Source organism: Nycticebus coucang, chromosome 6, assembly GCF_027406575.1.
Source record: "Nycticebus coucang isolate mNycCou1 chromosome 6, mNycCou1.pri, whole genome shotgun sequence".
Lineage (NCBI taxonomy): Eukaryota > Metazoa > Chordata > Mammalia > Primates > Lorisidae > Nycticebus > Nycticebus coucang.
Genome location: NC_069785.1, coordinates 117,928,307 through 117,952,630, shown reverse-complemented (window position 1 = coordinate 117,952,630; position 24,324 = coordinate 117,928,307). Strand labels below are relative to the sequence as shown.

The 24,324-nt window shown below is 46.2% G+C and overlaps 1 protein-coding gene across 1 annotated transcript in view; it reads right to left on the bottom strand.

Annotated features, from left to right (window-relative positions):
• Positions 1 to 24,324, bottom strand: part of NCAM1 (neural cell adhesion molecule 1) — a 310,242-nt gene that overhangs the window by 15,166 nt on the left and 270,752 nt on the right. Inside the window, exons 15-16 of the mRNA XM_053593163.1 lie at positions 5,978 to 6,102; positions 1,908 to 2,085 (exon numbers count right to left, since the gene is read on the bottom strand). Coding sequence (XP_053449138.1) covers positions 1,908 to 2,085; positions 5,978 to 6,102 — 303 coding nt within the window. The remainder of the gene's footprint in view (positions 1 to 1,907; positions 2,086 to 5,977; positions 6,103 to 24,324) is intronic.

The following is a 24,324-nucleotide window of genomic DNA, read 5'->3' as shown; positions in this document are numbered from 1 at the left end:
CCCTCAGCACAAGTCCTCTACTATAGTGCTGTCAAAGGGGGTCTAGTTCTGCACCCCTCCTAACCTTCTGCCACCCGGCTGACCACATAATTCAACCACAAACGTACATCTTGCAATCCAGAGGGGTTTTAGTCTAGGATCTCAATTCACTGGCCAGGACAGTCCAGCCAAGAACAGAGCCAGCCATCTCAGACCTGTGCAGATTAGCCACAGAACTCACCTGGGCCCCTAACCATCTGGGGCTTCACTGGGAGCCTGGGCAATTCAGAAGAAGGACTCTAATGTCCCCGGAGAGGTACCTCTGGAGGACTAGGTCTACCCAGAATTGCTGTCTCTGACACACAACCAAAGCCCAGAAGCTGATGCTGCCGGCACGTGAACACAGCCTGTCCAAACGACCTATCTACTGAGCCTCACCCCAGGGTCCACGTGCGAGAAGGAGTCTGTCTTGCTACAAAGGGCTTACTCAAGCCTCATATTCCCTCATCTCCTAAGTGTTCCATAAAGGCTGGGAAGATCTTGACATACCAGACTGCAGATTTCAAGGAAAGACTGACCAAAGAACATAGGGAAAGAAGAGGCAGAGGGAAAGCAGGGCCACCTCTATTTGGACAGTAATGAGGACGTTCCCTGTAGCCACACCCACGTGCCTTGTCTGTAGCACCGCCCATTTGACCAGTGCTTGTGGAGACACGACCACCCCAGCATGTGCTGGAGAGCCTTCCTGACAATGCAGTGGGGACCAATTAGTGCTTCTGACCTACAGCTTAAAACTCACCTGTCCACTTGCTGGAGGCCCCCCACACATTTACCAGGCACGCGCAATCACGCACAGACAGCCATCGGGACCCACACGTTCATTTCGTTTTGTTGCTGTTAGACTGGCCCACTTTGGCCCATATATCCTGCATCGTAGTCAGCCCAGACCCTCTCGCCTGTCTCTTCCTGGGAGGAGCAACCATGCCAGCCGAGCCAAGAGCTAGGCAAGCATGACAGAGGGCTGACCAAGGCCATCTTCTTACCACACTCGGACATGGCACAGTGTACAAGGCCCCCCACCAGGCTGAAGCTGTATGTTCTAAGCCCACCTCCCCACCTGTGGTTGGCATTTGGCTGGTCTGGAAAAGCACAGAGATGTTGAAGAGCTCATTCTTCTCTGAGGGTTTGGCCAATGAGGAGACTGGCCGCAGCACCAAGGTAAGAAAGCACAGCTCTCACTTTATTCCCACACTGAGTTGGTCCGGGATCCCTAGAGACAGATCTGCATCTCCTAGAACTGCTGCCATGATGGTCTCCAGCAGACTGGATTGCTTTCATCAATGGTGCTTCCAGCATTTAATGTCTCCACTTTTTCTATTTCAAGTGGTTCAATTTAATCTTTGTTTCAATTGAGAGGTCTTTGGCAGATAGGGTTTGCAACTAACTGGGCACCATCTCTTCCTTCTCTTGGGGTTGCCAAAGAGAAGAGTTCTGGACCATGGTTATGCAGATAAAGCAAGCATTAAGTAGAAAGCTCTTAAAGATGGTTGTCTGGTCCAAGTGTGAAGTGGCAGATGGCAGATAAGGTCTCAACAAAGGATCCTTACTCAACCAGCTTCAAAAGCTGGGCTGGAGCTGGGGCACTTCCCATCTGAAGGGTCCAAGGGACTGGTTAGCATCAGTCCTTTAAGGCCAAATGAGACAGGACCTTTTCCCCAGGATGCTTGGCCAAGCCTTGCTGGGGGTCCAGTACATCTCAACCCATTGCACAGATAGGTACAAGGCAAAACTAAGCTTTGCGTGGGCAACCAATCATGAGGATGGCTGTAAGCAAGCGAGTCGTCAGGGCTGTTCAGGCACATTAGGAGGTGCAGCACTTGTGCATTAATTCAAAGCAGAAAACTAACAGAGAGCAGAGGCGGCCATACCTGGGATGGCTGTGGGCTGGGCCGAGGTCCTGAACACAAAATGAGCTGCCTTGGATTTTCCTTGCTGGTTCTCAGCCACCACGTAGACCTCGTACTCAGCATTCCAGTCCAGGGACTTGAGCATGACATGGTCAATGCTAGACGGGAGCCTGATCTCTGGTTTCCACTCGGAGGACAGCTGGGAGAGACCAGCAAGGACGCAAGACATCAAAAAGCATTAGGTGAAAATGTAGGGAAGACCAGTTAACAGGCAGAACTCAGGGAACTCAATAACTGCTGGTGCAAAACTCATAAAAATCAGGAGTGCTGATAGGACATGGTCTTTATTCTTTTTTTTTTTTTTGCAGTTTTTGGCCAGTGCTGGATTTGAACCCACCACCTCCAGCCTATGGGGCCGGCGCCCTACTCCTTTGAGCCACAGGCACCACCCTGGTCTTTATTCTTTACCAGCTTGAAAAAAATCCTTACACAGCTCAGGAGGAAAGCTTGCATGTTTGCAAACACAAACAGCAGCAGAAGCCAGGGTGGCATTGGACCAAGCCCTTCCATGTCCCATCACCTTTAGGGCACCAGGGACACAGCACCACCCGTGTCCCTCAGGGTACATGCTGGAATACCAGACACGTATAAGCATACGGGTATTGAAGAGAAATAACAGAACACATCCGCTCCTGGCCTATTTCAGAATGCTGCTCACATTCACATACGTGCCTCCCCTCCCTGACATGCGAACACTGCAGATTCCAGTTTCATTAAAAGTAAAAACTATCATTTGTTGAGCACCTACTATGTGCCAGGCACTGTACTAAGGGCTTTCCACATGTTTTCTCCTTGTGTCTCTACAAGCAGCCTGTGGGGAGTTTGTCAGGCTCTCATTAAAACTGATGAAAAGAAGTGAGAAGGAAGTTAGATGACGAGCCTGAAGTCGCGCCTGAGACCGTCTGGACCCCAAAGCTGTGAACTTTCTTTTTTCTTTTTTTTTTTTACTTCTAAATTGTGTTCTTGAAAATAATATTTCAAACTCTGATACAGAATAGATGTACATATTTTCAGGGCACATGTGATAATTGAATATAATTTATACAATTTGTCAAGATCAAATTGGTGTAATTTGAATACAATTTATACAATTTGTTAAAGATCAAATTGGTGTAATTTGGACCTCTATCACCTGAAATATTTGTTTTTTCTTTATGACAGAAACATCTGAATCATTCCCCTCTAGCTATTTGGAAATGTGCAAGAGATGGTTGTAAACGATGGTCGCCCTACTGACATGTTGCACACTAGACTCAGGTGCGTCCAATCTGCTAGATGATACCAAGAGGAGTAACGATGGGACCTTTGGACTAGCCTGGTATTCCACGGGCCACATGCAAATTATATGAGGACTTTTTGCTTATCTGGGGTGGGTAGATACCACAAAAATTATACATGGACCCTCTTTTTTTTGGCTCACCAGCTTTTGTTAGTGTTTGTGTATTTAATGTGTGACCCAAGACAATTCTTCTTTCAATGTGGTCCAGAGAAGCCCCAAAGTTGGACACCCCCTGCTAGATGTAGTGTATTTGCTCCCCTAATCAACCTCTCTTCGTCTTTCCATCTCCTGTGATCTTTCCTTTTCATAATAGAGAGCTCAACAAACTCCCGCTGAACCGAATTAGATTTTTCTATTCCCTGCAGTGTGGCTGGTCTCCAGCTGAGGAGGAGGAGCCACGGTGGGTGTGAATTTCTGCTCAGGGGCCCCCAAGGAAGGCTACTCTCATCTCAGCAGGGCCTGGCCTAGGACACATCACAGGCCTGAAGCCAGACTGAGGGGTGTCCCCTTTTCTCATCGAATATTCCTTTCGGTTATAACTGACACATTCACCAACCAGTCTGCATTGGGTGGGAGTTTATAAAGCCGTTGTTAGGGGGCCACCTCCCTAACCAAACAGCTGTGAAAGAAGTCCTGATGACTTCTGAGCATTCTTCAGCTGCTTTCACAATTGTACAGCCCACCTCTTCACCGTCTTTGGCCTTTTTGCAGGGCATGTGCCCTGAGGCCTGTGCTGGCCACACAGGAAGGCTTGGCAAATGTTTACTCCATGGCAGGCTGTTCCATGGCAGCAATGTCACCTGGAAGGTGGCAGGCCTGTGGCTGAGGCTGGGTGCAGAGTTATTAAGTATCTTCTAGCAAAGCAGTCTTCCTGGGCAAAAGAGTTTGTATTCCCCGACCAGATGGCTTTAGGAATATGACAGTGTTCATGCCGCGGCCAGTGACTATTCTAGGGAAATGCTAGAAAGGGGATTACTAGTTTCCTCCGAGTCTAACCAGGAATCCTGGGCTAGGCTGCAAGTTAGCTCGTGTGTACGTCCCTCTGCGGCGCGCTTTGAAACAGAGAGACTGAACTGTCTGCCGTTTCTCTCCTTTGTCTGTCTTCCTCAGCACTCATCATTATAAAAGAGTCAACCAGAGTAAAAAACAAGTATCTAATGAAGCTCATATTAGGCTGCATACATAACATATAATAATAGTACTTAGCAAAATGAAGTTTTTGATGTGTGAGAAGATGGTTGTTGACATGGGACGTATCTCGGTGTGGTGCCCCAGTTGTGTCTGCCGTTGCCACAGTGGCTCTGAGACAGAGACGTCTGAGGTGGCCTTGTATGGGAGATAGCTCCAGCCCAGGCTTTGTCCCAGCAGCCACTACAGTTACTATTTATAAAGGTTTCTAAGCACATTTCTGAGTTTTGCACATATTACAACCAATATTTCCAACAACTTGATAAGCTATTTTATCTCCCTTTTACAGATTAAGAAATTGAGGTTCTGGAAGATCGGTGACCTGTTTGGGTCACATGCTGGTAAAGTGGTAAAGCTGGGATTGGATGCTGTGTCTGTCTGGCTCTAAAACCCATGTTCTATCCACTGGGCCACACTGGCATGACAATGGTCCAAGGCATCACCCCCTACCACGTCATCCATGTCCAGTGGGGTGTCCACTTGGGGGACCCTTGTGTCCTAGTGCACGGTGAGAAGCCACAGGTACATCTAGTTAGGGCTCCCTCTGGGCTGAGCCTTAGGGAAGTCACCTGAGGTCTGCTTAGAAATTAAGTGGCAATGAGGGCTGGGTAGAGTGACTGGTCTGGCCACCCACGTGGAAAGATGCCGGTAGGGCACCAGGCTGGACTGATTCTACTGCACAGAAAGTAGATGATTATAGACCCACACATCACTTCCATGGGAGCTGATCACCAGGCAGAGAGAGAGTAAATCAACCCCCTGGAAAAAGCCTTTCTGGGGCTATGTGAAGAAATAAAACTTCTCTCTGCTTCATTCCTTTTTACTACCAAGAAACCCTAGCGAGAGACTATTCCCAGGGCTCAGACACTGCCTCTCACTCTCTCAGCAGTTAGTTGTGGTTGGACATGGTCAAGTTCTAAAACTAAGAACGGAGAACGTGATTCTCAGTCTGGCGCTGGGGACTCTAACTCCTGATGGGTAAACCAGTAGGAAAAGGCTTAATGCGAGCTTGGGAGCAGGACTGGGGCAGCTCAGGGGCCAGGTGCAGAGCAGATGAGGGAAGTGGCATTGTTTCGGGACCTCAGGCAGTGTCAGTCAGGGCCAAGAGCTCGGTCTCAGTCAGACAGACCTGGATTCAGCGCTGTGCCCCGAGAGGCTAGGTGGTTACCGATCACCACATGCCTCAGTTTCTTCATCAGGGAAGTCTCAAGACCTACTTCACAGGCTCCTCGTGCAGAGACTTTACCAAAGGTACTGCTGTTTAGATATTAGGACATTTGCAAAAAGTACTCGCTAATGGCAGAAAAGTTAAGGAAACAGAAAAACCAGTTGTTGTGTGTTTGTAGCCACCAGCATCATCTCAGAGCTTTTCAAACGGTCCCAGTGTGGACACAGCCTAACAACTCTAGGACGGTCTTGGGATTTAAAACCCGGCCCCGGGTCCATGAGCCCCCTGCAAGACGCAGAGGGAGACCCTGTCCCACGCCTGCCTCACCTGAGCTTTGCAAGTTGCTGTCCCCACAGGAGGAGCATCAGGGTCGCAGGGCAGGGAGGGCCCACTCACCGCTCTGTACTTGACCAGATAGTGCCGGATGGGGGAGCCGCCATCGTCCTGCTTGATCAGCTTCACCTTGATGGAGTTGCCATCCTCACCCATCTGCCCTTCCAGCTTAGGTGCGCTGGGTTCTCCTGAAACAGCCAGTTAACCCACATGAGCTTCGCCCTCGCAGAGTGCAAACCCAATCTGTCAGCACAGGATATGTGCTGGGCGGGGCTGGACGCTTTCCTTGCTTTCTCAGAAAGCCAAATGTTTAAAAAGTATGAAATATAAAACTTTGAATTCCAGGTGGATGCCTCAGACTTCATCCAAACTGAGAGTGACTTTTGGGAATATTCTGGGCACTAGCTTTGCTCTTAGCGGGTCCTCTCACCATTTTGGGCATTTTAGGAATAGGCTTTTTTCCCTGTCTCTCTCCCTGGTTCTTGCCGTTTCTTCTGACTGCTCTTGCAACGGTACGTTTAATTTTTATGAACCTGACACATCTTGAGGAACAGCCTAAAATATGGGGAAAGGTTAAGCATTTGAGTAGAAAACTCACACCCATAAAATTAATTTGCAAAACAGCCCAATTTCTTCCCTGGATACATCACTCACCCAGGGAGCTGGGGTCTCATCCCTTAATGGCATGAATAAGGCTCTGATCTTGAGACCAGCTTTGTCATGAATTACACTGTAATACTTAGATGTATTTAAAGCAAATAACAAGTTTCCAATTGTGATCAAATAAAGCGCAAGTTGCCAAAGGCAAGTTTCCTATAAGTATCCCACATTGATGGCTCAGCCGAGTGAGTGATAAGACTCAGCACTTTAATGTGTTAAAGTAACAATCATTAAAGTCTTTTTCTTTGTGAGAGGAGAGAGAAAAACATCTTCAGCATTTCTTAACAGAAAAGCAGTCACTGCGTCTCTATTTGCAGCGTACACTCAGCTTGTAGCCCCGTGCATACAAGGTTGGCGATGGAAGATGGCTAGTGTGTGACAGACTGCACGGACTGGGGTGGCTCTTCAGCAAGAGGCTGATACACTTTAAGAGAAACTATTTCATTTAGTATGTGCTGAAGGCAGGGAGGTGACAGCACATCTGATAGAAAAAGTCAAAATTAAAATTTAGCATAGTTGGGAACCCTGCACTTCCTGGGAGGAGCTCTCTCTGGATCAATTTCAGAGGCTATAAAAAGTACTTTCTAGGTGGGTCAACCTGGATTGCTCTCTGAAAAACAGAATCTTAGACAAGTAACAGAAGAGCAATAAGAAACCCTGTCAACCAAGCTTTGGACCTAATCACCCACAGCTGCCCCATCGGCCACTGGCAATGCCAGCGTCTAGCCTGACCTCCATATTCAGCTGCCTTTGTCACAAGGAGCAGAGAGAGAGCTAAGGTAGAGCCCTACTACTTGCAACGGAGGGACCAGCAACATTTGCATCACCTAGGAGCTTGTTAGACGTGTAACAAGATCCCTTGGTGATCTGTGGGCACATTTAGGTTTGAGAAGTAGTGGTCATGGGGACACACAGGGAGGGGACATTGATCTCGATGTCTGAGGGACATTTAGGAAAAATTGTGCTTATTATTTGTTTTTTTGAATCAGTAATTAAGAAATAATAAAAACAGGAATAAAAAGATAAATGGCTTCAGGCAAAGACTTGTCCTGTTTTTAAAGCCACTGTCTAGACACTGGCTCCACCTATTCAGTGAAAAATATTTAGAAATTTGGTTTAGATATGTCAAAGTATGTGGGCTTTTCGACTTCCTTTGGATTGTCCCAACTTTTGGCCAATATGTCAATTAAGTCTACATCATTATAAATATCCAGTGCTAAAAAGCAGCTCAAAGTAGCGTATGTTTTAGGGCAGGGCAGGAGCTCTTTGTAGATTCAGCAATGCTGAGCAGATGGAGGGAGGAGACATTTTACAAATTCTGTTCTCTGCCTGAATCAGGGTGACCAACTCAGCTTTCAGTGCTGAAAGTTCAACATCCCTGGAAGCCCCTCAATCCCAGACTGACTGGAATGATTGACAACTGGAGAGGGACATTAGTCATTCTAACTTTGTGGGAATCAAGAAACCAACTCTGCCGAGTGACCTATTTGCCATTGGAAGGAAGGGATTTTCATCAGGGGACATCAGTGGCCTTTCCAACATGCCCAGCAGGTGCAGCCTCCACGTCACTCTGTGATGCCTCTGTGGGAGGCAGAGAAAGAGAGCAGTCTCGGGGCTGCACAGTCCCTATTACTTCCTCTCAGCATTGAGCAGTGTGGGTTTCCAAGGCTGAACCCATACCTCAAACACCGTCTCTAAACTCTACACCATGGGGCTCTGTTGTGTCAGCCAAGTCACTGCCTCAGTTTCCACATTCACAAAATATAAGCACTTGACCAAATGCTCCGTAGGGCCCCACAGCTCTCTGCCATCATGGACACAGTGATTGCCAACTACACCTGCTAGTCATCACTGCACTGTGCGGAACAGTGCACAAAAGTACGTGTCCTACAACCAATCTAGGAACAAGCACCCCAAAGTCAACAGATCCACATTTAAGGCACAAAACTGTCAACTTTTGCTTTACAACGTTGAAAGCAGTTATTTCAAAAAGTCCTATCCTTGAAAACAGACACCCTCCCCCCACAGCCAAGTCTCTTCAAAGACATAAGAACCAAAATCTCTCCAAGGAATCCCTGAAGAAACCAACAGTCCTGATGAAGGTTCTCTTTTTATCTTTGGATTTGTTTTGGAAAAAATATAATTAGAATCACAGAGAAACCACTAACGACTGCATTACACTTAGAACATAATTCTCACATTTGCTGTGGTTACAGCTCTATAATTTGCTGTCATTTTATCTGAGTAACTGCCATGCTACTCTGAGATGCGTGCATTATTTTCTCATAGAATTTAGATTGTTATATAATATTTAGGTGTATCCTTTAGAGTGCTTTACCTATGATTTATTGAACAAATGCACACTGAATATCTACCAGGAAATCTGATAGGCAATGAAGTCTCAAAGGCAAATAAGACATGGTTTTGCTTGCCAGATGAAAAAAATTTAGTTGTGATCAAGTCTTCTAAAAAATGGCAGGGCCCTTGGACAGAAATATTATACTTCCTATGACAGCAGTTCTAAAGGAAGATCATATTCTACTAACATCACAGAGATTTTGACCAACTTGATAGCTCTTAACCCACAGAAGGGGTTATTGCTAAATCAATTATCTATTCATTCTCAAATGTTTACTGTTGGCTATTTTTCTTAAAGATTAGAAATGGGGTTAAAGGAACTTTCTTAAGCCTTCTGCATAAGGTAGCCAAAGAAATTGGGCCTTGTATTCAAGAGGCTTCTCTGCTTTATTGAACACATTAGCAGAAGAAATGATTTACAGGGGCCCAAAGTGCTCTGGGATGGCTGCTCTGATTGAAGTCATTATGGGTAATTTCAGCAAAAACCAATATTGTAATTATTTATAAACGCTGGTTTGCAATTCAGCAGCAATCGGCAGGTTGCTTCAAGATGACCCCTGGGGTTAATTATACCCTTTGAGTTTAGCTTCAGCCATGAGTTAAATATTTTTCCCCAAAATATTTTCTGTAAAGACTACAACAGCAGAACCTTAAAAATAAACCTTGCCAATGACAGATATAAAACATTGGGCAGATCTGGTATTTTCTAGCAGAATGAAAATCATAAATGCAAGAAAAAAAAGAACATATTATAGAGGCCACATACAGCCAGATATATCATAGGCAGGTCCTGTGAAATTCGCCCTTAGAAACCATAATTGAAACGTATGTTATTGGCCATGCAGAGGGTAGGTTCCTTCTTTGTAATTACTGCGCCACTGTGTCCTGTAATCTGAGTCCGCTTCATGCCCTTCCTCTCATCTGCAGAAGCCCTAGGGGTTAGAAAACTACTGCTGGGTGTCTGAATTGCGCAACAAAAATCAGAGCAAGTCCAGGGCACTTGGATAGCATTTATGCATTTTAGAAGGAAAACAATATTCTACTTCTCACTCAAAGGAGCCCAAGCTCCAAAAATTAGTGGTGGCGTCTGAATGAAGCGCTGAGGTGTCAAACAGCCACCTGCATTCTCTGTTCATCCACTGCTTCCTCTCTGGAGAGATCTGCCCAAGGTTTTGGGTGTCTGAGTATAAACCAGAGATGAATATAAGGCTTGCATTAAAATCTTTTATTTTTCCTACAATCCCAGCAATTTAGGAGGCTGAGGTGGGAGAATTGCTTGAGGCCAGGAGTTGAAGATCAGCCTAGGTAAAATTAAGTCCCTCTCATCTCTAAAAAAAATAAAATAAAATAAAAATGAAAAAATTAGCTGGGTATGGTGGTGCATGTCTGTAGTCCCAGCTGTTCAGGAGGCTGAGGTAGAAAGATTCCTTGGACCCCGGAGTTCTAGGCTGCAGTGAGTTAGGAAAGCTCTGGCCTCTGTACTGCAACCTGGGCCAAAGAGTGAGACCCTCTCTCTCTCTCTCTTTTTTTTAAAGCTTATACTTTCACTATCAAATAGCATTATCTGGCTTTAAAAATACAGTTCATTTTGTTTACCCTAACTCCTGTTTCTTCCTTTGGTTCCTTATTTCTTACAAGAGAAAGAGCAGCATTCTCTCCTTTATTCTCATGAAGGAGAAAGGGTGAGAGAGACGGTGTATTCCTTTCTATTATTTGCTTTGTAAAAGTCCAAAGTGTATAATTTAGCTATTCAAATAGGAAGCCTGTTCAATTTTTCCAACTCCAGAACATTACGATTACTTTTGGAGGTTAGAAGTTTGGTCCTTAGGGAACCTGCTAATGACCTTGTGGGATCAGGATACAGAATAGAGAGTTAGTAGATCACGGATTCTCCTCCTAAGAAGGAGGTCCTAGATGTCCAAAAAAGGCACCTGGTGTGATCAACGTTTCAGGCGTTCTTGGGCCCTCAGGAATCCGGGATGCCTCTCCTGGGGTCCTCCCTGGCTGTTCTAAGAATGCTGAGTGGCCTTCTGACAGTGGAAAGATGAGTATTGCCTGGACTTACACATGGTTCCTCCAGAATCAGGTCTTTGGAGTAAAGTGTCCCCTTTCCCCTGAGCTCTTTTCTCTTCAGTGTAACAGATTTATTGTGCTAGGGTGACCACACTTTTTGCCCTCCTAGACCTTGGCTCCAGAGAATGTGAGGTCCCAGAAGGAGCAGGTACAGAAGCACCCAGTTCCCTGGCTTCTACAGAAAGAGCTCAGCTCTCTGCGCCACGCTCACTGGGCATCTGGCCTGTCAATCCTTTTTGGCACCACTTTCTTAGGAATTCTGAATGTGAGTGTTGGGCTGGGGTGGTGAACAGCAGCGCAGAGTACAAATTAAACAGCAATGAATGTGCTCTGACAGACCGAACCATAAGAATACCAAATCCCTTCTCGCGGGTATCATGAAAACACCAACAGATTAATTGATCAATTATCTTTGTCTCACTATCCTAAAAAGAAAATATGACCACGAAGGTACGGCTTGTGGTTATGGGGCTGATCCAGGCTCGGGAAGTTATGACAGAAATAACCGTTATCACCAACAATTAACTTGGCTCCTGCCTCCAAGCCCACAGTGGGGGGGAGGTTGTGTGCACTTTCAACACTATTCCAACTATTAGATTAGTTATGAAGAGGAATGAGGCTCCTGGGATGTTTCAGCCCTCATCCTGGTAACCCTAAGAGAACTGGGTTCCAGCGAGGGCTCCCGGTCCCTGCCCACGGGATTCTGGCTAAGACACATCACTGCCTTCTTCTTCAGCTCCTTCCTGCTAACTTCCTACCCTGGGAACGGCAAGGGCAGGGAATCCTTAGAAATAAAGGCAATTGGAGCAGAAACCCTGGTGAAAAGTCTATGTCAACCTGCCAGAGGTCGAGGCAATCCAGACACACAGCTGTAAAAAATAAATGGGGGAGTGGAGGGGGTGGTTAGTGATGTTTTCAATCTAAGAAGGAAGAGTGGGTGTTAAAGAGCTTAGTTCATCAGAGTCAGCATTTCCTAGTACGAGTCAGTGTCAGTAGCTAAAGAAAAAAAACCATATCATTATGAATGGGGAGGGAGGGAGCCATGCTCCAACATGCAGCACACACGGACAGAGGGGCGCAGGGGCTAAGGGCGGAGAGGCAGGGGCGGTCCCATTTACACACAGTCCTCAGGACAGACAAGGCCACGGTTCCGTGGAGCCACTGGAGGAAGCCCTGTGGTTAGCTGTGTGATAGCATGATACAAACCTTTCCATCCAGGGGCATGTTAGCTCACACCTGACTCACGTCCCCCATCCTGGGACAGGCACCTGCCCTAATTTCTCCTGAAGCTCTACCTGCAAAGCTCTGGGCTCGGGAGCCAAGGACTGCAGAGGACAGTGCCCAGTCCCCTCTCCAACCTCCCTTCTTCTTCCGAGGTGCCTTACTTCACTTGGTGCTGCTGGACGAGTAAACACTGCCCAACTGAACATAAGGTGGACAGAGGATCCAGGATATGTTAAGCCCATCTGGAGAGGGGCGACAGGGAGTAGTGGATTTCATCAACGGTTGGGTGGACAACCCACTGACGGGACAGTCTCCCAGATCATTTCAACCTTCCTAATTTAGGCTTCAATCCTTGTGAATGCCCAGGGAAAGGAGGCGGGATCTGCCCTTAAGTTAGGTTTATTTCTCTCCCCCACACATTTTATTGGCTCCGACCTCTCCCTTCCCTTAAATTTTAGTGCTAATGCCCATTTCCTGCAGCTCGCAGCTCACCTGGATTAATAAGTGCTGTGCCTGCCCTCTGGCAGGGGAGGGGCTGCCAGGGAAGAGAACAGGGTGTGAGGCGGGGTAATCATAGCTTTGGAATTCCACAAAGCTCTCAGTGATTTTTTTTTTAGTACTGGGCACATTTCTTGCTGACAGCCAAGACCACTGTGGAAGGAGTGTTTCTACGGCAAGAGAAGAAAACATCTTCAAACATTTCTTGCTTCGCTTAGAATGTCTGGAGGAGATGGCTCTTCAGAGGAGTAAATTAGTTTCTAACTTGTTAACACCTTGATTTGCTTCATTCTGAATTATAACATTGTACAGCAATGGCCAGATTTCTTTAAAGAAAAGAAACTGACAAGTTTTAAGTCTAATATCGGCAGCTGCTCATACTTAAGATTTCCTGGGGAAGGGCCAGATCTTTTTCCAGAACTCCAGCCATGGAGCAGTCTTTACAAGTCTGACAAAATTCTGCCCTTTCTGAGAGTCATCCTTAGGGAAATAATGAAACCAAAGTCCTTTGGGTGGGACTTGGAGTTTAGGAAATCTTAGGCTCCCAATACTTTCTACTTTCTAGATTAAGATAATTTTTTTAAAGGTCAAATTTATTAGCATGCTCTGTGTCTTCTGCTCTGGGGACATTCTGACTTTATTTTGTATCATGTAAGTATCGAAATGAGGGCAGCTCAGGTGCTAGTCCGGGAGTCTGGCTGTAAATGGGACATTATGGCCGGGCTGCCACCCCTGCAAGGCTGAGGTCCTGAGACGTGGCAAATGCAGAGGGTGAACGAGAGGGATCAGACTCAGCTAACACACGAGAGCGGCATGGAACCAAAGCACGGACCAGGAACAACGCACATGCGAGATGAGCTGTTGATGGTTTCGATCTTGTGGATGTCGCCCAATCCGTTCTCAGAGAAGTGAGGTCACACAGGGACCCCTTGCATGCATGGGCACATGGTGGGTTACTGGTGTTAGTTTCGCTTTTCTGGTCAATGCAGCCCGTGCATGTTTCAGGATGTGAAGTGATAAATTTCAGTTAGGAGCAAACAGAATGCATATGACTCCGCGGGGCAGGTTCTGAATAGGTGTTTGATTTTAGAGGCGGAAAGCCGTGAGCAGAGGCTTCCTTTTCTCTTGATGGTAAGTGAGAAATGTTTTAACAAGGTTGTGACAGTCACAATATTAACTAATTATTTTGTCACCGCTGTGTGCTTAATTAGGCTATAATTTTATTTCCTTTGCTGCAAGGGTCAATCATGTGCTTCTTTTTTTTTTTTTTTTTTGTAGAGACAGAGTCTCACTTTATGGCCCTCAGTAGAGTGCCATGGCCTCACACAGCTCACAGCAACCTCCAACTCCTGGGCTTAAGCGATTCTCTTGCCTCAGCCTCTCGAGTAGCTGGGACTACAGGCGCCCGCCACAACGCCCGGCTATTTTTTGGTTGCAGTTTGGCCGGGGCCGGGTTTGAACCCGCCACCCTCGGTATATGGGGCCGGCGCCCTACCGACTGAGCCACAGGCGCCGCCCATCATGTGCTTCTTGATTACACGGAGATCTCCAGTTATGGTAATTGCCAACTGACTTTTGCTTTGACTTTCTCCCCCTCTGCCTGGGGGAGGGCCACTCTTAAAAAGTGACACCTTAGTAATCACAGTCAAACTGTTCTAATCCAAATTCTTGAATCTCTTTTAAATTTTTTCTAGAAGTCCTCAATTTGCATGAATTTTATGAAGCATTCTCATTGGCTGTGAACAAATGAGAATTTTGCAAATGATAGATTTCTCTCTGTACCGTTTTCAGGTTATAAACATTTTCATAAGAATGGGACTTGTTTTAGAACAACTGTGATCTTTAGATTAGAACTACTGGAGAAAGTTAAATAACAGGGCCATAAAGCTAATTTACCAAACACCTTTCCGGGAAATAATTTTTATGAACCATCCAATACAAGTTCAAGTTTGCAAACTGTGCAGCAGCTAATGTGGTTGTGCTATAGACAGCAGTTTGTGTGACCACATTTCTCGTAGCAAAATATTAAACCAAAGGCTGTCATAATATCAAATTGTCATGTCAAGGTTGCAAGGAATGATGAATTCTGGATGTGAATTGAGGACAAGAGGAAATCTTTCAAATGGTTTTGCTTAAGAAATCTCAGACAGGAAGAAATGAATGGGCCCTAAGTGCCCGGCTGTGGTCCCAGATTGATTTCACTAATCAGAACAAAGAGTTTTACCTTCTGTTCACCAGCGTGGACGACATCATCAGCACCATGCAAGCCACATGACAAAGTCACATGATACGCACGCACATGATTGGTTGAAAGGAAAGTGGAGGAGGTCACATGGAAAATACAAAAAAATTAAAAACTGATGTAAACAATGGGCAGGGAGAAAAATCAACAACAAAATCACAGACTAAATAAAAGGAGAAATCAAATTAAATTAGCAGCATATATAGGAAACATTGGGAGGACAGTGAAACTGCCCGGAAATAGAAGAATAATAAATCATAAAGAGCATTTGGTTAACAACACCAACAAGCATTAGCTACAGCTGCAACACTGCATATTAATACCACATCGGGGAGCGTGTAAACTTGTTTTGAAATGGGATGGTGTTGCTGTCAGGACTCAGATGTCAGAGTCAATCCAGGAGACTGTTAAAGGAAAAGAGAAAAGCAAGTTATTATTCAGATTCCAGAAATGTCTCGGCACTCGGCGTCTTTGGGAGACAAGGGCAGTGAAACAGAACATGGGTCATCCAGGTCATTGAGAACAAGTCTTGAGATTTTTAAGGTGAAGATTGTGTGCACTGGAAGAATAAAAAGATTGCATTAAATTAAGAAAAGCCATTGCATGTTTCCTCTGGTGTCACGAGGAGGGAGCCTGAGCTGAATGAGGCTGCTGGACACAGGCCAGGCTTTGAGCATCTTATCTCACTCCTCTTTTCACATGATCATATTATTCCTGACACCCCCAAAGCCTCCCCAATGTCAAGACCCACATAAAGGAAGAGGCTAGTGCAGACCAGGGAACGGGTTTCCTTCTGGTGGTTTAGATTGTACCCATGGCCCAGTGAGCTGAGCAAGGGACAGAAACAAATACTTGGCCATTTGTGGCCAAAGTCTTATCTTTAGACTTGTGGCTGCACTAATAAGACACAAATTTGAGATTTTCAACCAAAAAAAAAAAAAAAAAAAGAAAGCGACTTCTTGTGTGGACTTATCTATATTCCTTTTGGTCTTATGCTATACCTAAATTTCCACTTGGGAAATAACCCTGCCATTCAACCCTGCTGTTTAACCCAAACGTTAAAAGACGTTTTGGGTTTCCCACCTTAACACTTTTGTAAGCCAGGGGAAGTTTTGGTTGGAGGCTGAGGGAGAAGAGGACAAAGAAGGGAAGAGAAGCTATCTTTCTTCCCAAAGCACACTGCTGATTTAAAACAATTCCAAGTTTATTATTCAGATAATAAACTTTATAACAACCAAGTTAGACACTCCCGTGCTGCCGAGAGCTGTCGAGTGTACACTCCTTTCTGTCTGACATTACACAGATCCCAGCATATTCCTACCAAGGTGCCCTGCAGGGGTTATATACAGCTGAGAGGTTTCTCTTTTGATTTTGTTTATGACATCTTTATTCATTCATAATTATCAATGGATCAACACACACACATGCAAACACACACACATATGCAAAACCAGGAGATGGTTATTTTCAACCTTTCGGATTGATGACCAGGGATCTTTCCATGCTCACACCTACTCTGCTATTCCACTGCACTTCACATGTGCTACATTTGTCTCACTGGTGAGGACTCTTCTCATGCTAAATACGGGCTGCTGCCCAATTTTGGTCTTTCCTTTAACTCAGTATTCCCTGGCACCTACAATTTGGGTCAGTAGTCAAGTGGTTTACAATGAAATGACTCAAACTTTCTTCCCTTCGCATGTCACAACAAAGCATTTTATCTGTGGGCAGAAATGTGAAATGTCTGAGGTTTAAAAACTATAGAAATGTCAGGGGTGAAACCCCTAATTCCCTTTTCAGGGAAGATCTGGAACCAAGATCAGGTTTCACTAAGAGAAGAGATCAACGCACAGTGAGATCCCTTAAATGTGTCAGGTTGTGCAAACGCGTCAGGTAGGGATCTCCTACTTCGCCTGGACACACTCCACCAAGCTGGAAAGGACAGGAGTAAGGCTGTTGAAGAGGAAGGGGGCTGTTAGCTGAATTCCCTTTCTAAATGCAAAGGGCCCCATCCTCCGAATTAAAGCCCTGTGAGCATAGCCAATTGTCACTGGCTCTGCTCTGCTGACAAAAATGAAACCTCAAAAGCATCAGGAATTAAAATTCATCACAGCACACACACGGAAGGAACACCAAGAGAGCAGCCTCTTAGCTGCTTTCTGCAGTCGAAAAAAGAACCATTTCATGCAACATGCAGAACCAGGAAACTCTTTTCCTCTCTGTTCAATATGTATCAGAAGCCTTGGCCCAAGGAGCGGGAGCTAGACTTTGTATACCTGCTTTCTGCCTTCTCACATGTCATTTGTGTGTGTGTGTGTATGTGTACACCCAGAAATATCACAAAATCTAAACTTCCCTTGCAGCTTCGGTGCCTGGGCACCATCAACATGCACACATATTCATGTCGATGCGTTGGGGGATTTAAGCTCTCGACACATCTTCCTTCAGTAGAGCATCAGAAAGCCCAGCTTGGAACGTGTTGCCGTACTGATTCTATGCAATGTTCTCCGCGGAAAAGGCGGACAGAGTCTAGCCCTTGACTTTATTGTCAAGAGATGAGTTCCAGCACTTTTGTCTGGACTCTCCACCCTGAGAGCCTGGGCTGTTTCTTTGACCCATTGTTTTCTAGCTTCAAGGTGGAAGCTTGACAGGAGACAGGAGGAGGGAGCTCTTGCCTTCCCATCTGCTGTGTGTACAGAGAGACAAAGGAGGCTGGCTCTCGGGGAGCAGGGACTCCTTCCTTCTCTGCAGCACCCTCCACCTTTCCCCAGGCAGCCGTTTTCTCCTGCTTCTTCCCTCGCTACTTTTATATTTGTGTGTGTGCGCGCCTGCGTGTGTGTGCGCGCCTGCGTGTGTGTGTGTGTGTGTGTGTGTGTGTGTGTGTGTCTGTGTGAGATTGTGGAAGAAAGGGACATCAAAAGCTACAAAGGAGATGCTGTTCTCTTGTCTCCTCCTTTTGTATTTTTAACTGGACAATTTGCCTTCCTCATGCAAGAGAATCCCTCAGATGATCACCCCTGTTCTTTTGGTGATGCTGGGTGTGCGCTCTCGGCCAAGCAGCCAGCATGCTTAGGAAACCACACCAGGCTAGTAGCCTCCATGCACTCACAACTGTTACTTTTAATAAAAGGGAAAGCTGTAACCCCGAAGTCAGCTCTACAACAAGCAGCGGTCAGAGGTCTGGCCGGGAGTGGCTCAGCTCTGTACTCACTAGCCGGTTCTGTGGCTGCAAGGGCAGGAAGAGGCCGGGTTGCTATGGAAACACGAAGGACAGAAAGGGCACGGAAGGGTAAAGGAGAGAATGGAGACAAGTTACGTCCACGAATCAATGTGTATATGTTACACACATATCTAAGCATCACTATGAAGAAAAGACAGATGGTGAAGGAGCTATTTTCTCATTCCCTTCATCCTTGATTTATCAATATTAATATACAGATCTTAAAGACCTTATTAGACTTTGCTGACAAGTGACTCCCATGGCAGGAAAGAACAGACCCTCATTTATTCCTGCCATCAGGTCCAGTGGCCGCGTGCTGCCCACTGTGTCCTGTCTTTCACACTTAATCTTTAACTTTCAGAAACACTTAGAAGGTAAGTGGAATCTATCCTTCATGCTAGAGACGAGACATCTGAGACTTGGGAGGACGAGTGACCCATCTGAGGTCATGGAGCCACAGGCAGAAGGAGTGGAGGTGGCCTGAACCCAGGTCCGCGTGGTTCCCAAGCTGGCTCCTGTCCTCCTCCTGCTGCAGGACCCTGCCTAGAACTGCACTGTGCAGGGTGGGGGGTGGGCCTCCTCATCAAACAGATGGAGGCAGAGGGCTTTGGAGCTGGAGCTTGAGTCACCCCTGGGCACAGCTCACACTGCAGGGGCTTCTGCTGTTTTAAGGAGGGTAAAGCTCTCTGGGCAGCACCACTCTGCCGGCTTGCAGCTGTGCGCTGCTACAGGTAGATGTTGCGGCTGCTCCCTATACCTGCTTCAGCTATTGTCTCACTGTGATGACCCCTCTGGAACGCTAGGGTTAAACCTCCAAACAGTAGCAGATCCAGAGCCCTCTCTATTCCCGAGGATTCAGGAGAACAACGGACAGGACAGAAAAATAAAATAAGAATGGAAAGGATCAAGGTTCAGCCTGGATGACGAGCCGGAGACAGACCAGTGGACATTACTGCCTGCTTGGTGGCCTTGATGCAGGGTGGCAAAGTGCAGCTTGACAAACATTACAAGGTCTGTTGTTGCCCTTAGGGGTTGTGGGTGGAGGGTGACTATTTGCCCCATTTTAGAGGGAAAAAAAGCCAGGCTCACTTGGGAAGGGTTAAATAGCTTCCCTTAAGCACCCACCAGCAGGCATATTTGCAGGCAGACACTATTTATTTTCCCACAGGTATTTATGAGAAATGTATGCATTTATGGATAAAGCAAAAGCTATAGGCCTTACCATCTGATTTCAATGTTTGAGTCCAACTGTGCCAATTAAAATGAAGGGTAAAAACACAGCACCCTGAAGCATTTTTTATGACCCTGCAGAGCAGATTATTTTTCTCAGTAAATTCCTTTGGTTTCTCCAAATATCAGCTTTGGTCTAACCCACTCCGAATCCCCAGGATGGGGCCGGCTGTGGTCGCCTCGGGGAACCTGTCTACCGGGTTTTCTATCCAGAGCAAAAAATACTTTCCACTTGCCTCCCCTTCTGGGGAGGCTGCCCCCGTGAATCTGAGAAGCCCTATGCCTATTTCTCTTCTCATTGGGTTCTCTAAAACCCAATGCTGCTTTCTGCCAGCAGAGTCGAATGATCGCCTGGTGAAGGAGATGACATTAGGCAGACTGAACTGCAGCTGTGGAAAGCGACCTGCAGAGAGACAGATGAAGAAAATGATACTCACTATCTGGTGGAGACAACGGAACAGGGGTGGGAGAGCTAGCGGACGCCACTGAAGGAAGAAAAACGGAGGTGAGAAAAAAGGGAAAAAGGATCATGGAGGCACACTGCATGGAAAAATGGACGCGGCAACCCGGGGGTGTTAGTACGGGGAACTGAAGCGAGTTAAAGTGGGAAGGAACAACTCCATGCATGAACAGGTGGCCAGCGCGGCGGTGGGGAGCAGGGCCTGCTCCAGCGTCACGCCTGTGCACCTGCCAAGTCCTGCGGTTCAGGTAAGGTCTGGGCCAGGAACAGCTGTAGAAGCCTCAAAGCTTGACTGAAAAGAAATAACCAATTCAGCAGAAGCAGCTGTCTCCTTGGGATCAGAAGTGTAGGAGAAAAGGGAACCTGGACCTCAGCTTATGGTGAACAAGTGAAGGAGAGAAAAAGACCGGGGCTTTTCATATTACACATCTATATGTGTATTCATTCGTCGGCATTTGTTTGCATATATGGTGCGACCTATTATATGCCTCACTGATTTCAACATCTGAATGACGCAGAAATGACTGTCCTACTTAGAGTTTACTACTGGGTGAGATTTGTGATCATCTATCACACAGATGATGCTACAGCCACCGCTGCCCTCCAGAAGGACTCCTACAGAATGGGATATTTGGATACTGCCATGGAAGAGCAGAGCAAATAATGGTCAGTGTTATTCTCACTCCCCCAGAGAAAGGGGGTGACGAAGCACTGGGGCTGAACAAGCAATGCTAACAAACTTTCCACATGAAGGATGGTTAGAAACCGTGCACCTGAGACGCTGGGACACAGAATGGATCTTTAGTTTTCCTGGGAAAATATTAGGAAGTTGTGCTATCAACGATCATAAAACCAAGTCCCCTTTGAGAGGTAGATGAAATTTGCGAAAAACACCAATGTGTCTCCAACACTGCCTTAGTACTCTGGGTGTGATTTTCCTTTACCCCTAAGATGAGGGTTTCTCATTCAGCCCTGAGTACAGCATCAGTGGAATCAGAGCAAAATAGACAACGACCTCTTGATAACTGGATGGTCTGATTAATCCGTGTGAAAGTGTACCTCTCTTTCCCTCTGTCTTTATTATTATTATTATTATTTTGGCAAAGTGGGAGTGGGGAGGTTGGAACTGTTTGCATAATTGTCTATATTATTTTGGCAAAGGGAATTTTATGTGCTTTAGCCACTTGTATTATAATGCATTTAACTTGTAATGTGTCATCTGAGGGACGACATGCGAAAACAAAAATTTAAAGATTCCTCTTAATGAAAGTAGAGATTCATTCATTATCTCTATATCCGGAAAGGAATCAATTATTTTGCTGCAGAGTATAGAAGAAAATTAAATGGTAATGCTCAGGCTATGAAATTCTGGAGGTGCATGGCTCAGTCACAGAGGGAAAGACTCACAGTAGGTTGTAAGCAGTTCTGCTGGGGAAGCAGCCCCTCCCCAGACAAAGAGAGGTCATGAGCTTTCCACCTGAGTGATTTGATGGCACACAGACATTTGGCTCAAAAATACAAGAAACAGAAACATTCTCCCAGGTTGGGGTCACAGCTTCCTTATTACCATCATGCACGTGCGTGCCCTGCATGTGAAGGAACCCCCCAACGGGTACGCCATGCTTTCTACTCTGGAGGTTCATAAGCAGGGGTCCTTCAAGGATTTGTGGCTTTGCTAGTTTCACCTGCTCATCCCTGCTTGGATAAAGTCATGCCCCTGAATGTGGAGAAGTCTACTAAGGAGCCAGGAAAGCAATCCCCTTATTGAACATCTCAACAAACTTTAAGTAATGAGTCAATGCCATATGCACTGGCCTCACATAAGGGCCTGGCAGGCCAAGAGTCTGGCAGCCACACCTCCCTGCCCAGTTTGCCAGTCTCTACTGGCCCAGTGCTTTATCTTCTTTGGAGCTGAGGGTGCAGCCAGGGCTCAACTCCAGTGCCATAGGATCTGGCTGTGGATCTGAACCCCAATGGTATTAGAGGATAGGGGTGCGGCGTCGATGGTGCCTGGAGGAGCAGGTGTCAGAAACCAATGCCGCTGGTTCTTGACCTCAGTGGAAGCATGCAGCTGAACAGCTGATGGATTCTGTTTACCTAGGTTCAGAAATCATTGTGCCTTCCATGGAATGGGAGCGAGAACTCAGAACTAAGACTTGTTCTCACTTCCTAGCAGCAAAAAGTTGGGTTTGTCACAGTAGCAGTAACTGCGGGCAGCATCCTCCCACTGGTATCCCTTTCAGGATGAGTCTAGGGAAGCAGGATAGCCCTTGGGGTCAGCCTTCACTTCAGCAATGCTGGGAAGGCTGGAGGGACACATATAGAGACTGTAATAAGCTATCTTTAGTGAGAGGATGATGTTCCCACAGGATGATGTTTCCTGCCAAAGTTCTTCAAAAGGGGGAACTTAACGCTAAGATGATTCATCTCAAAGAAGTTTGCTTTTAGATTCTTTAAGCCATAACTTTATTGTATGATTAAGTGATACCAACTTCTGTGTCACTAGTAATGCCTGCTGCTGTATCATTTACCAACTTGGAATGGAGATACGAGGCCATTTCCCAAAGGGCTTCTTGGAGTCTTTGCGGCCTACTCCTTTTTATACTACCAGTCGATATGCAACAAGGTCTAGAAGTGTCTTACTGTTTTGGTCGAAAATTTAGTCTAAATGCAAATTTAAAATCAGAGTGTAATGAAACATTAGTTTTTAATGTTGACTTTAAAAACATAGACTCTGCTATGAAAAAAAAAATTCTCACCTTTACAAGGGCTGTGCTGGCAAAGAATGAAAACTACTGTGGTCTTTGAAGTCCAGGACCCAGTTATTCTGAGTCCAGTTCCTGGTCAGAAACTCAGAGGGAGCCCTCATCCCAGCCGTCCTCTACTGTAACTAAGCCAGCTGTCATTAATTGATCAAATCTAGATGAGAGCAAATCTGAAGATTTGGTTGAAGGATCAGTGGAAGGATTCAGAAGGAAGATTCTCTTGTGCTCAGAGCTGCCCCCTCCTGAGCTTGCTCAGGGCACAGCCGCCAGCCCAGAGCAGACAGCTGTCAGCCTACCTGACAACACCCTCCTGGCCCGCCGATGCCTTCCAGAGGGTTCATTCAGACACCAGCTCTGCTGAGGCAGTGGATTTAGCCCTTGCTCAAAATCTCAGGACGCCTACATTGAGCTACTTAGTTTTTGCTGTTGTGGCAATATTTATGAATAAATTTTACAAAGATGAGCTTCCCTAAGTGCTTTTCAGGAGCTAGGAGCTTTTTATAAAAAGAGTGTGCAGCTTTCTGAAGAGCTTTTCTTCTGTCGGGTAACATGGCCCTCCACTATCCTCTGAGCTCAGCCAAGGAAGAAAGCACCACGCCTCGGTGGAAGTGAAGCGTGGGGCGTCCGTACAGGTGGCGGAGGCGAGCCCACCGTGCCACGCCCTGCCTCCTCTATTTATAGCTTACACGGTGGGGGGGTCCTGCCCCCGGTGAATCTCCCTGCTACACGTGTGGCAGGAAAGTTACTAAGTTAGCTGGTCAGTCTTCCTCAAACATGATAATCCACATTGCCAGTAACTTAGTGCTAAGAAATAGAGCTGACCAGAATTAGGGATTTAACCCCCACAGCTGCCTGCAGGCTGTGCCAGTGACTTGGAACCAAAGTTCATGCTACACTTGCCCCATGGCGGCGACCACAGGGGTCCCTACCAGGGCTCCTGTTCCCCTTTACCTACCAACTCAATAGAAAAGCAAGGAGGCAACTGAGTTTGATTCTTGTATCTCCTAAAAGCAAATGTGAAAATCCTTTCAGGTTCTTTTTCCCTTGAAGGGATTTTAGAATCGTGGCCTGGGGAGGCTGTGGTCACTTTTCTGTCATCCGGGCTGAAAGCGAAGTGGGGCAATAGCGTGTTATCCAGGGGCTGTCTGCAGACTTCCACCGTGCTTGGCTCAGCAAATGTCATCTTTGCCACAGGGTAGTCATCATCACACACACAAAAAAATTAATAAATAAGCACAATTTCAAAAGACACAGAAGTTGCATGCTCTAAAACAGGCAGAGTGTTAGCCTCTTGGAGTAACCTACAGACGTTAACAAGAACACAACTAGACTAAGGTCAGTGTGGTTAGGGCCCAGACAGTATCTACTTCAGCCTCTAGGGGATAAAAAAGGCACTGGAACTAAATTAAGAACTAGGACTAGCAGATGTTAACGCTACAGGAACAGGTAATGAGGTGTGAAGAGGCACTTACGTGGAGGAGGGCTATCTGCATTTCCCATGGATGGAACACAGACGAAAAGAAAAGACAAGAGACAGACCCAAGAAAAAAAAAATAAGATGTAAAAGAAATGAATAGGATCCGCAGAGCACATGGAGCTGGAGACTCAAATTATCAAATTACTTCAAATCCAGAGAAAGAAGCAATTCCTGTAGGAGGAAGATGAGACAGGCTTTTCTAC